Source organism: Staurois parvus, unplaced genomic scaffold (assembly GCF_062004578.1).
Source record: "Staurois parvus isolate SC_StPar_1 unplaced genomic scaffold, SC_StPar_1.0 ptg001079l, whole genome shotgun sequence".
Lineage (NCBI taxonomy): Eukaryota > Metazoa > Chordata > Amphibia > Anura > Ranidae > Staurois > Staurois parvus.
Window position 1 is genome coordinate 126076 of NW_028318875.1, and position 13121 is coordinate 139196.

The following is a 13121-nucleotide window of genomic DNA, read 5'->3' on the forward strand; positions in this document are numbered from 1 at the left end:
TTAATGAAGATGTGGATCTCCTTTATGGGTTCCCTTCTACTGGATAAGTCCTTCTCAACCCTAATTCCGTGAAACCCTCGGGTTCCTTCAGACATTGCTAGGGTGTCCTGTAGCTAATAGACCTCCTTTATGGTGGCACCTACATAGTCTCAGATTTGTGGAGGTCTGGTAACAGTATATCTTGTGGTTATTTTGTATCAAACTGTGGATTAATAGAGGATGGTAGGCAACTCATGAGGTAAGATATAGGTTCAAGTCCAGCGACATTGGGCGGAGCCAACTGCATGACACCAATGATCTTTTAGCCATCTTTAAATCTGGTATTCTGTACCACTGTAAAGGGGGCCTTTGTTCAACTGGACATTCTTCCCACTGACCTCCAATGTAAGGGACATTCTTCCCACTGACCTCCAATGTAAGGGACATTCTTCCCACTGACCACCAATGTAAGGGACATTCTTCCCACTGACCTCCAATGTAAGGGACATTCTTCCCACTGATCACCAATGTAAGGGACATTCTTCCCACTGACCCCCAATGTAAGGAACATTTTTCCCACTGACCACCAATGTAAGGGACATTCTTCCCACTGACCCCCAATGTAAGGGACATTCTTCCCACTGACCCCCAATGTAAGGGACATTCTTCCCAATGACCCCCAATGTATGGGACATTCTTCCCACTGACCCCTCAATGTAAGGGACATTCTTCCCTCTGACCCCCAATGTAAGGGACATTCTTCTCACTGACCCCCAATGTAAGGGACATTCCTCTCACTGACCACCAATGTAAGGGACATTATTCCCACTGACCCCCAATGTAAGGAACATTTTTCCCACTGACCACCAATGTAAGGAGCATTCTTTTCACTGACCCCCAATGTAAGGAACATTCTTCCCACTGACCCCAATGTAAGGGACATTCTTCCCACTGACCCCCAATGTAAGGGACATTCTTCCCACTGACCCCCAATGTAAGGGACATTCTTCTCACTGACCCCCAATGTAAGGGACATTCTTCTCAATGACCCCCAATGTAAGGGACATTCTTCCCACTGACCACCAATATAAGGGACATTCTTCCCTCTGACCCCCAATATAAGGGACATTCTTCCCACTGACTCTCAAATCATTTTAGCAGGGTTTCTTTGAATTGACCATTCTTCCAGAAGTACATTTGTCAGGTCAGGCACTGATGTCGGGGGAGGAGGCCTGGCTCGCAGTCTCCGCTTTAATTCATCCCAAAGGTGTTCTATGGGGTTGAGGTCAGGACAGTCACGTTCCTCCACCCCAAACTGGCTCCTCCGTGTTTTTATGGACCTTGCTTTGTGCACTGGTGCGCAGTCATGTTGGAACAGGAAGGGGCCATCCCCAAACTCTTCCCACAAAGTTGTCCAAAATGTCTTGGTATGTGCTAACACCATAAAAATTCCATTCACTGGAACTAGGGGGCCAAGCCCGACCCCTGAAAAACAACCCCACACCATAATCCCCCCTCCACCAACCTTTACACTTAGCACAATGAAGTCAGGCAAGTACCATTCTCCTGGCAACCACCAAACCCAGACACGTCCATCGGATTGCCAGACAGAGAAGCGCGATTGGTCACCAGAGAACATGTCTCCACTGCTCTAGAGCCCAGTGGTGGCGTGCTTTACACCACGGCATCCGACGCTTTGTATTGCACTTGGTGATGGAAGGCTTGGATGCAGCTACTCGGCCATAGAAACCCATTCCATGAAGCTCTCTACGCACTGTTGTTGTGCTCATCTGAAGGCCATACCAAGTTTGGAGGTCTTTAGCTATTGACTCTGCAGACAGTTGGCGACTTCTGTGCACTGTGCGCTTAAGCATGCGCTGACCCCACCCTGTCATGTGACGTGGCCTACCACTTGGTAGCTGAGTTGCTGTTGTTCCCAGTTGCTTCCACTTTGTTATAATCCCACTAACAGTTGAGCGTGGAATATTTAGTAGTCAGGAAATGTCACAGATGGACTTATTGCCCAGGTGGCCACCTATCACGGGACCACGCTTGGAGTCACTGAGCTCCTGAGAGCGACCCATTCTTTCAGCAATGTTTGTAGAAGCAGTCTGCACAGGTGGCAACCTATCATGGTGTGGAGGGGTATCCCAATACTTTTGGCAATATAGTGTATCCCTTCCACGCTACACTATTTGTGTGACATCTGCAGTGGTGATAGGGTCTCTGGTCACAGTACTCCTCCCCTCACATTGCTTGCCCAAAAATTCATGTACATGGATCTGTTGCCTCCACCAATATTTGTCATGCAGAGGCTCAGTGGAGTCCTAAAGAATGTTGAATACTATAAATTCCACCTTAGCCCCATGCCCCCCTCTAACTGATCACCTGAATTGCAAAAAATGCCCTTTTTACTCACCTAAAGCCATGAACACGTGATGCTGCAGTCCTGGTCATCTCTCTCTTACCCTCTGATGGTAATTTGTGCTCTCTCCCAGCAAATGCACCAACCCAAGTGTTACTTCCATCCAAAAAACCAAAATAAAAGCCAGTCCCAACCGTCCCCTCCTTTCGGCTGTCCAGTGGTGGAGTTTTCTCGGGATGCAGAAGAGGAGGCTGTAGCTATGATGTCAGGTGGACTGTTGGGGATTGGCCACATCTGCATTGCTGGACACCAAGGAATGGCACCAATGAATGGCACCAATGAAGGTCTTTATTTCACTGTGCACCTATCTGTGTTGGGGATTGACCACATCTGCATTGCTGGATACCAAAAAATGGCACCAGTGAAGCTCTTTATTTCACTGTGCCACCTATCTAGAGGAAACATTTTACAAAGCTGAAATGACTTGAAGTTGACCAGCATCTACAGTGTAAGGCAAACATGGTTCTGTGGAACCCTAGGTTTCCTCTAGAGCACGGGTGTCAAACTGGTGGCTCTCCAGCTGTTGCCAAACTACAAGTCCCATGAGGCATTGCAAGATTGACAGTTACAAGCATGGCTCCCAAAGGTAGAGGCATGATGGGACTTGTAGTTTCGCAACAGGTGGAGGGCTGCCAGTTTGACACCGCTGCTCTAGAGGTTGCTAGGGGTTCCTTAAGCTGTGGCTAATGGACTTCCAATTTGATGGTTGTTCTACAGCAGGGGTCTCAAACTCCATTTTTTTGCAGGCCATATCAGCATTCTGATTGCCCTCAGATGGCCGGTTGTATCTGAAAGACTAGATGTCCAGAGCACCCAACCCCCCATTATATAAGATGTCAAGAATCCCACACCCTCTCTAACTTCACCGTGCACCCCCTTTGGAGGCAGAGCTGGAAAGCAGAAAGTGCAGGGTCTGGAGGAGGACCAGAGGAGTGGAATCAGTTACCAGAGTCTGCCGAATACTGAGACTAGGGGTGGCAGAGATGAGGAGGTGCTGCAGCTGCACTGAGTGGTGAAGGATTTGGCAGAGGAGTTCTATTCTCCTCTCTGCTACCGACTGCTGAGACAAGGTGGGGGGCAAAAACAAGGGGGTACCTGCAGGAGAGGTGCAAGGGCCACATGAAATGGCCTGGAGGGCCAGATTTGGCCCGCGGGCCTTGTGCTTGACATCTGTGTTCTACAGTAAATGCCAATTGGCAGAGTCAGCTGCAAGATACCAATGATTTTTGTAGGTCTCTTTAAGGGTGGCATTCTGGCCACCACTCTAGGGGTGGCATTCTTTCGACTGGCCAACAATATATAAGCTGTTTTTCATCCCCCCCAATGAATTGGTTTTAGTAGGGGTTCCAAGAGACTTCAAAATTTGATTAAGGGTTCTTTGAGGGTAAAAAGGTTGGGCAAAGCTGGCGTAAGGATTTTTTTGGCATAACATTTCCAAGGATGTAAGGTTTTATACTTCTTTGCAGACTCTACTCAGCTGACGTATGTGTGACCTACCAATGAATAATATACATTTCACAATTCTCTGGAATGAAGAGGGGCAGTATCAGAATACAGGAAACTAATACATTTCTGTTGGGGAGTTGTGACCCTAGATTATTGCTTGGGGGATCCCCGCTCAGGCTGTGGGATTGATGCCTCTGAAACAGTGAGGGTGTAGGCAGGGGATGGATTTTTGTCCAGACCCAAGGGATGCATGCAAAAGGAGAGGCCGTACACCTCACTCAGCCATGTGGTAGACAGATAGAAGCAGCCTCAGCTCAGTCCATCAAGGCCACCTCCTTGATGGACTGAGCTCCAGGTCATGATTAAGCCCTGGAGGTTGGGCAAAACGCATTGGAGGCATGTCCTTAATTGGCTGAGCTGAGGCTGCTTCTACCGGTCTACTACATGGGCAAGTGAGGTGTGTGGCAGCCAGCAAACCTCTCATTTTGCCTTCTTTTGGGGAGTTGTCGAACCCCGAATACTTTTTAAGTGCTTTCCACCAAGTCTACTAGGTTGAGATCCAAAGTACTTCCGTTTGGTGGTTCTATACCCGGTTAAAAGAGATTTTGGCAGAGTTTCCAAATCTGAGAGCTTTTCTCCCCACTGCAACAATGAGAGTCTACCATTGCTCCATGAGCACTAGGTGGGGTTGCATTTTCCCCTTCATTACACCCCTCACTCAGGACAAGAGTTGACCAACAATGTGAGGTCTTCAATGAGAGTTATTATTGTACAAGATTTATAGAGCGCCAACAGCTTAAAAGGCGCTTTACAATATAAAGGGAGACAGTAGTTACAATCCAATCCAATACAAGAGGGTTAGCAAGACCTGCTCATGAGAGCTTACAATCTAAAAAAGGAGGGGCATATGATACAAAAGGTGATAAGTGTGAATTGATGGAGAAAGTCAAATTCCAGTCAGTAGGTTTCCCTGCAGAGGTGCATTATCAGGGATCACCCAAAGGTGGATATAATAGAAGATAGCTAGACAGATTGGGGCAGGGAGTTCCAGAGGATAGGAGAGGTTCTGGAGAAGTCATGGAGGTGAGCATGAGAGAAGATGATCAATGAGTTGATGGAGAAAGTCAAATTACAGTTAGGTGGCGGCGGGATAGGTTCCCTGCAGAGGTATCAGGAATCACCTAAAAGTGGACAGAGCTGGAGATAGCTGCACACATTGGGGTAGGGAGTTCCAAAGGATGAGAGAGGTTCTAGAGAAGTCCTGGAAGTGAGTGTGGGAGGAGGTGATAAGGGGGCTATAGTGCAGGAGGCCTTGAGAGGAGTACAGAGGATGGTTTGTTTACTATTTTGAGATGCGTTTAGTGATGTAGCTGGGAGCAGAGTTGTGGATGGTTTTATGTGTTGTTGTTGGCGTTATGAATTTGATTCATTGGTTGATTGGAAGGCAGAGAGGGGTGGAGGACCCTGAAAAGTAGGACAGTGGAGGGATTGGCAGAGAGGGGTGGAGGACCCTGAAAAGTAGGACAGTGGAGGGATTGGCAGAGGGGTGGAGGACCCTGAAAAGTAGGACAGTGGAGGGATTGGCAGAGGGGTGGAGGACACTGAGCGGAGGCCAGTGGAGGGATTGGCAGAGAGGGGTGGAGGCCACCAAACATTGGCCAGCGGAAGGATTAGAAGAGGGGGGTGGATGACAGTGAATGGAGGTCAGTGGAGGGATTGGCAGAGAGGAGTGGAGGACACTGAATGGAGGTCAGTGGAGGGATTGGCAGAGAAGGGTGGAGGACACTGAATGGAAGCCAGTGGAGGGATTAGCAGAGGGATGGAAGACACTGAATGGATGCCAGTGGAGGGACTGACAGAGAGGGGTGGAGGACACTGAGTGGAGGGATTGACAGAGAAAGGTGGAGGACACTGAGCGGAGGCCAGTGAAGGGATTGGCAGAGAGGGGTGGAGGACCCTGAAAGTAGGACAGTGGAGGGAAGGTTAGAGAGGGGTGGAGCACACTGAATGGAGGCCAGTGGAGAGATTGGAAGAGAGGGGTGGAGGACCCTGAAAAGTAGGACAGTGGAGGGATTGGCAGAGGGGTGGAGGACCATGAGCGGAGGCCAGTGGAGGGATTGGCAGAGAGGGGTGGAGGACACTGAGCGGAGGACAGTGGAGGGATTGGCAAAGGGGTGGAGGACACTGAGCGGAGGCCAGTGAAGGGATTGTCAGAGAGGGGTGGAGGACACTGGGCAGCTGGTAAGGTAGAGGAGTCTGGCATCACCATTCATGATAGACTGAAGGGGGAGTGGTCTGTTCAGAGATAAGCCAATGAGGAGGGAGCTGCAATAGTGGATCCAAGGTGGAGCCAGGTGAATGAGCAGCTTGGTGAGTTGGCATAACAGCCAGGCAATGAGCAATTTTAGCAAAGTTCAGCAAAGTCAGTTTTGATATTTTTCTCAGCACCTATTTAATGAACTTAACTGTTATTCAAAAACGTTTCCCACACTATGACCAGGCCAATCACCCGCGTGGATTCCCCAGGCGCCTAACAATATGTTATTTACGTCTTTTTAGCCATGTGAGTTCTCCGATGTCTTGCGAGCATGACCTTCCGAGTAAAAAATTTCCCGCACACTAGGCAAGAAACTGGCTTCTCAACTTTGTGAGTTTTTTCATGTGCAACGAGGTCTGACTTGCGCGTGAAACCCTTTCCGCACTGAGGACACGAGTGCGGCTTCTCTCCCGTGTGATACCTCAGATGTACACCGAGGTGACACTTGCGTACAAAACGTTTTCCGCACTCCGGGCAGGAATACGGCTTCTCTCCCGTGTGGTATCTCTCATGCACGACCAGTTCTGATTTACGGACAAAACATTTCCCGCACTCGGAACATGAATGGAGCTTCTCGCCCGTGTGAAATCTCAGGTGTCTGACAAGATAGGTCCTTAGTAAAAAACTTTTCCCGCACACGGAACAAGTGTGGGACTCCCCTAAGTGACGTCTCTGATGCTCGACAAGGTTACCCTTAAAGGAGAAACTCTTCCCGCACTCTGAGCAAGAGAAAGGTTTCTCTCCGGTGTGAACTCTCTGGTGATCGACCAACTGAGCTTTCGATAGATAGCCCTTCCCACACACGGAGCAAGGATAGGGCTTCTCTGTCATGTGGTATCTCATGTGGGCGTTGAGACGGGACTTCAGACAAAACCATTTCCCGCAATCGGGGCAGGAGTATAAATTATCCTCTTCGTATCCAGCGTTGGAGTCCCCTTTGTTGGAGGGATCTGGTGGTCTGGCCTCAACGTTTTCTCTCTGTGGATCTTCTGCATCGCCTTCACCTCTACTATCACAATGGGGAGATGAACTTTGAAGATCTTCTGAGGGAACCATTTCATGTCCTGAATAAAAATGAGATCAAAAATATTCTTTGTAGATGAAAAGGTTGGCTTCAAGCTAACCCAGACCAGACATTGATTGCTGACCCTATGGTCAAGTTGCTCTTCCCATAAAAGTGAAGGCCCCTTAGGTGTTCCTTCAGCCATGGCTTCAGAGGAAACCAACTTAAAGCCCCAAGATTCCGCACCCCCATTATTCAATTTCTATTACTGAACCAATAATGAAGTAGTATCCTTACTAAACAACAGAACCATTGTGCTCAACGTTCATGACTACCTGTGTGGATCTCTGTAGGAGTGTCCTCCTCTTTGATTGTCACCTTCACCGTATCCTTCTCTGTTGGCTGCTCTTCTTCTTCCTCCTTAACCTCAACTTTAACATTGACCTGTTCTTCACTCTAAACCAATAGAATGACAGAAAGCAACATCTGTAAAAATAAAAGTGTTGTAGAGGTGGTGAGTCGCTTTTTTTGACCAAGAAGTTGACCTGATAATGTTGAGCATAAGTGTGATCTTCCTGTGTGGAATCCCGGGAATACAGAGGACGGGGACATCTCTCTGGTGGGTTCCCATGACTGGATCCATCTACCTGATGATGATGAGGGATGGTGTGACCTTCCTGTGTGGAATCCCGGGAATACAGAGGATGGGGACATCTTTCTGGTGGGTTCCCATGACTGGATCCATCTGTAGGAAACACACACATTGACTGAATCCATTGTTTCTATGTGTTTATCAGATGATGGGGGATCTAGGTGGAGCCTCCGTACTGCCCTCTCCTTTCCAATAAAATCTCCTCTTACCCGGTGATGTGAGGAGCAGCTGATCCTCCATCATGACGTCCTTGTAGAGGTCCTTGTGTCCTTCTAAATACTCCCACTCCTCCATGGAGAAATAGACAGTGACATCCTGACACCTTATAGGAACCTGACACACACAATGATACAGTCACCATCCAGACACATCCCTTGTCTGTTACTGGAGAATGTCCCAGAATTCCCAGCACCGCTCACCTCTCCTGTCAGCAGCTCCATCATATTCTTGATGACCTTGAGAATCTTCTTCTCATTGTTTCTCTTAAGTATCAAGAATCGAGGCGGAGGCATGGTGAAGGTTAGTTGGTCTTCATCCTTTAGAGGAAGAAAACTCTGCAAAGAAAAGGCAACAGTGATGTTATATGTCCTACCCAGAATCCCCCTCACCTCTCCTATCAGGTCTGTGTTTTATTAATAGAGATAGGAGTGATGTCATGTGACCTCCTAGAATCCTCCTCACCTTTCCAGTCAGGTCTGTGTTTTATTAATAGAGATAGGAGTGATGTCATGTGACCTCCCAGAATCCTCCTCACCTCTCCGGTCAGGTCTGTGTTTTATTAATAGAGATGAGAGTGATGTCATGTGACCTCCCAGAATCCTCCTCACCTCTCCGGTCAGCAGGCAGATGATCTCCAGGGTGAGGTTTAATATCCTCTTAGTCATCTGACTTCGGTCCTCCTCCATCCTCTTTGAGGTGCTCATGTGATCTATGGAGAATGCTCCTCTCTGTGAAAGGATAACAAGCTAAGGGTAAATGAGAACCTTCACAGATACATGGTCTTAGTTTGAAGAAGTGGCTTGCAGAAACTGCAAAACATCTTCAACATTACAGAGCAAGTCCAGTTGAATGTGACCAACTTCTGCTAGACATACCATGACATGAATACAAGAGAACCCTCACAGACACAGGGACATGGCCTAAAGAAGAGACTTGAAGAACCTATGAAACATCTTCAACATTGCTAAACAAGTCCAGATGAATGTCGCTGACTACTACTAGATGTACCATGACCTGGATACACAAGAACCTTCACAGACACATGGGCTTAGCCTGAAGGAGTGGTTTGAATTAGCTACAAAAGGTCTTCAGCTATACAAAACAAGTCCAATTGAATGTGACCAGTTCCTACTAGATGTACCATGACCTGGATACACGAGAACCTGTCATTACTCAAACAGATCCTTTACATTCAGCTACGCCCAGGTGACATGACAATGATAGAGACAAACACCTTTCCCAATAGTGGAAGATGGACTTTGGATTTGGCTTCAACCCTAATTAGGAGCCAACGAGTTTTCCAAGTACAATTTTGGAGTGAATATCTGCAGTCGTACAAAATTGTGTAACAATTAGGATTGGAAAAAATTACTGGAAATTTAGATTTTTGTAAAATGTTTTCCCCCTCTTTTTTCCCTAGACTTTATCTGTATGTCTTCTTTTTCCAAAACGAAAGCCCCACCTGCCCTCCCGAAGAATTGCATATGACTTGCACTCAGAGTACAAAAGTTTAAAGTTATTTAAAGGAAATATCTAAACACAAAAATGTGGCCCCAAAGGGGAGTCTAAAGGGGTTAATGTACATTTATAAATATATACATGTCCACCCATCACTTATTACCTCCTCTGCGGCCAGTTCCAGCAATATCTCCAATCTACTTCCTCCCAACTCACCTTTTGCCTGGAACCCAATATTTATATCTGACATCACTTCCTGCCTGTACCTGACATCATTTCCTGTCTGGATGATAGAGACTTTGTAGGAGCCTTCCCTTGACATAAGTGAGATTGGCACCTGGGGAAACCAAGAGGAACTGCAGTTGGAGAATCTTTTCATGGGCGAACAAATTAAGAAGGAGCTTGGAGGAGCTCAGCTATGAAGGAAGGAAGAGGACTGTTTCACAAAACAAACTGCCTGCCCGTACCAAGGCCAAGACAAGACCATTTGTTGCCATACAGCCCTCACCCTTCTTCCCATTAGGCATGAGCTCTCAGTTTGGTCAGAGCCCGTGTTCGTACCAAATTCCACAATTCGGGAGTTTCAACAAAGGGCTGAACTCCATGGGTGTTTGGCCAAGCCAAACCTCTTTCTGTAATGCAGGTTACCAATATTATTACCAAGGTTACAGCTTCTCACTTAGGGTTCTTGGTTGTTAGGGAGTTGCTGGGAATCCCAGGTGACAGAAAAATGTGAACAAAGAGGCGGGGATAGTGTAAAAAAAAACACTCCTTGGGGTCCTTCTGCAGGTCTGGTATAAATTTCAAGGGGGATCCACACTTAAAAAAACAAGAAAACTTTGGATCTGCTATGGATTTTATGGGGAATCTCATAAAAAAAAAAAGAAAAAATGTGTGGGGTCCCCAAAATCCACAGCAAACCCTTATCTGAACATACAACTTGGCTGGCATGCGCTCATCCTTCAAACCATACCAGGCCATATGCCCTTAACATGGGGAGGGTACCATGCTATGGTGGAACCTGTAGCAAAGAACCTTCTCCTCATGTTGATGAGGACAACGGCCTCTTCTCCACAGCATTGGCCCGGTGGTGGCTTGGGTTTGCAGTCAAGGGGGTTTGTTGGAATTTGGAAGCTTTAGCAAACTAAAGGAGCCCCCAGATGTTTGCCTCCTCCATATGTGAATGAGTAAGGGGTCCATAGCATCCCTAACTCGTTCACAAGAAACAAATTAGAAAGTAATTAATGATCCTCAGAGAGCTCACCTCAGTTATGTCTACCGTGGCTGCCATGTGTCCAACATAGAGGTTAAATATGTTTGCTGATGTTGTTCTTTAATGTTGTCTTGGTCTCGTCAAAAAAAAAAAAAACGGGGATGCGCTTAATCCATGCGACATGGGTTGTGTGCATCCCCGTTTCTTTTGAATAGTATTTCCAGTATTTACTATGATTGATTATCTTCCATCTCTGGGGGGTTCTGGAGCCCTACTATGATCATCTTCCATCTCTGGGGTGTTCTGGAGCCCTGCTATGTTTATCATCTATCTCTGGATTTCAGGAGCCCTACTATGATCATCCTCCAACTCTGGGGTGTTCTGGAGCCCTACTATAATCATTCTCCATCTCTGGGAAATTCAGGTGCCCTAGTATGATTATCCTCCATCTCTGGGGTGTTCTGGAGCCCTACTATGATTATCCTTCATTTCTGGGGAGTTCAGGTACCCTAGTATGATTATCCTCCATATCTGGGGTGTTTAGGAGCCCTACTATGATTATCCTTTATCTCTGGGGTGTTCAGAAGCCCTACTGTGATCATTCGCCATGTCTCAGTGTTTTTAAGCCGTACCATAATTATCCTCCATCTCTGAGGATGTTCAGGAGCCCTACTATGTTTATCCACTATCTCTGGATGTTCAGAAGCCCAGCTATGACTATCCTCCATCTCTGGGAGTTCAGGAGCCCTACTATGATCATCTTTGATCTCTGGGAGTTCAGGAGCCCTACTATAATTATCCTTCATCTCTGAGGATGTTCAAGAGCCCTACTTTGTTTATCTACTATCTCTGGATGTTCAGGAGCCAACTATGATTGTCCTCCATCTCTGGAAGTTCAGGAGCCCTACTATGAGTATCCTTCATCTCTGGGGTGCTCTGGAGCCTTGCTATGTTTATCCCCTATCGCTGGATGTTCAGCAGCCCTACTATGATCATCCTCCATCTCTGGGGTGTTCAGGAGCACTACTATGAGCATCATCCATCTCTGGGGTGCTCAGGAGCCCTACTATGATCATTCTGCATGTCTCAGTGTTTGGAAGCTGTACTATAATTATCCTCCATCTCTGAGGATGTTCAGGAGCCCTACTATGATCATCCTCCATCTCTGGGAGTTCAGGAGCCCTACTATGATTATCCTCCATCTCTGGGGTGTTCAGGAGCCCTACTATGTTTATCCACTATCTCTAGATGTTCAGGAGCCCAACTATGATTGTCCTCCATCTCTGGGAGTTCAGGAGCCCTACTATGATCATCCTTCATCTCTGGAAGTTCAGGAGCCCTACTATGATTGTCCTTCATCTCTTGGTGTTCAGGAGCCCTTCTATAATCATCCTCCATCTCTGGGGTGTTCAGGAGCCCAACTATGAGTATCCTCCATCTCTGGGGTGTTCAGGAGCCCTGCTATGTTAGTCCCCTATCGCTGGATGTTCAGCAGGCCTACTATGATCATCCTCCATCTCTGGGGTGTTCAGGAGCACTACTATGAGCATCCTCCATCTCTGGGGTGCTCAGGAGCCCTACTATGATCATTCTGCATGTCTCAGTGTTTGGAAGCTTTTCTATAATTATCCTCCATCTCTGAGGATGTTCAGGAGCCCTACTATGATCATCCTCCATCTCTGGGAGTTCAGGAGCCCTACTATGATTATCCTCCATCTCTGGGGTGTTCAGGAGCCCTACTATGTTTATCCACTATCTCTAGATGTTCAGGAGCCCAACTATGATTGTCCTGCATCTATGGGAGTTCAGGAGCCCAACTATGATTGTCCTCCATCTCTGGGAGTTCAGGAGCCCTACTATGATCATCCTTCATCTCTGGGAGTTCAGGAGCCCTTTTATGATCATCCTCCATCTCTGGGGTGTTCAGGAGCCCTGCTATGTTAGTCCCCTATTGCTGGATGTTCAGCAGGCCTACTATGATCATCCTCCATCTCTGGGGTGTTCAGGAGCACTACTATGAGCATCCTCCATCTCTGGGGTGCTCAGGAGCCCTACTATGATCATTCTGCATGTCTCAGTGTTTGGAAGCTGTTCTATAATTATCCTCCATCTCTGAGGATGTTCAGGAGCTCTACTATGATCATCCTCCATCTCTGAGGATGTTCAGGAGCTCTACTATGATCATCCTCCATCTCTGGGAGTTCAGGAGCCCTACTATGATTATCCTCCATCTCTGGGGTGTTCAGGAGCCCTACTATGTTTATCCACTATCTCTAGATGTTCAGGAGCCCAACTATGATTGTCCTCCATCTATGGGAGTTCAGGAGCCCAACTATGATTGTCCTCCATCTCTGGGAGTTCAGGAGCCCTACTATGATCATCCTTCATCTCTGGGAGTTCAGGAGCCCT

General features: G+C 47.3%; 2 protein-coding genes across 2 annotated transcripts in view; one reads left to right on the forward strand and one right to left on the reverse strand.

Moving 5' to 3' along the window:
* The window catches only part of LOC149440459 (uncharacterized), a 200408-nt gene that overhangs the window by 101449 nt on the left and 85838 nt on the right, over positions 1–13121 (forward strand). The window lies entirely within an intron of this gene.
* On the reverse strand, positions 4594–11518 carry LOC149440466 (uncharacterized). Its single transcript, XM_089658508.1, has 8 exons — positions 11345–11518; positions 9663–9836; positions 8650–8769; positions 8242–8376; positions 8032–8155; positions 7716–7915; positions 7506–7626; positions 4594–7231 (listed from the first exon to the last, which is right to left on the reverse strand). The coding sequence occupies exons 1-8, from the start codon at positions 11516–11518 to the stop codon at positions 6396–6398; spliced, it is 1884 nt and encodes a 627-aa protein (XP_089514634.1). The 3' UTR covers positions 4594–6395.

Excerpts from the sequence above, each read along its gene's own strand:
- LOC149440466 (XM_089658508.1), bottom strand. The coding sequence starts at position 11,518 with ATGAAGGATAATTATAGTAGGGCTCCTGAACTCCCAGAGATCAAAGAT. Across the intron at positions 8,770-9,662 it reads TGGAACTGGCCGCAGAGGAG|AGAGGAGCATTCTCCATAGA; the intron begins GTAATAAGTGAT and ends ATCCTTTCACAG. Across the intron at positions 7,916-8,031 it reads GCTGCTCCTCACATCACCGG|ATGGATCCAGTCATGGGAAC; the intron begins GTAAGAGGAGAT and ends TGTTTCCTACAG.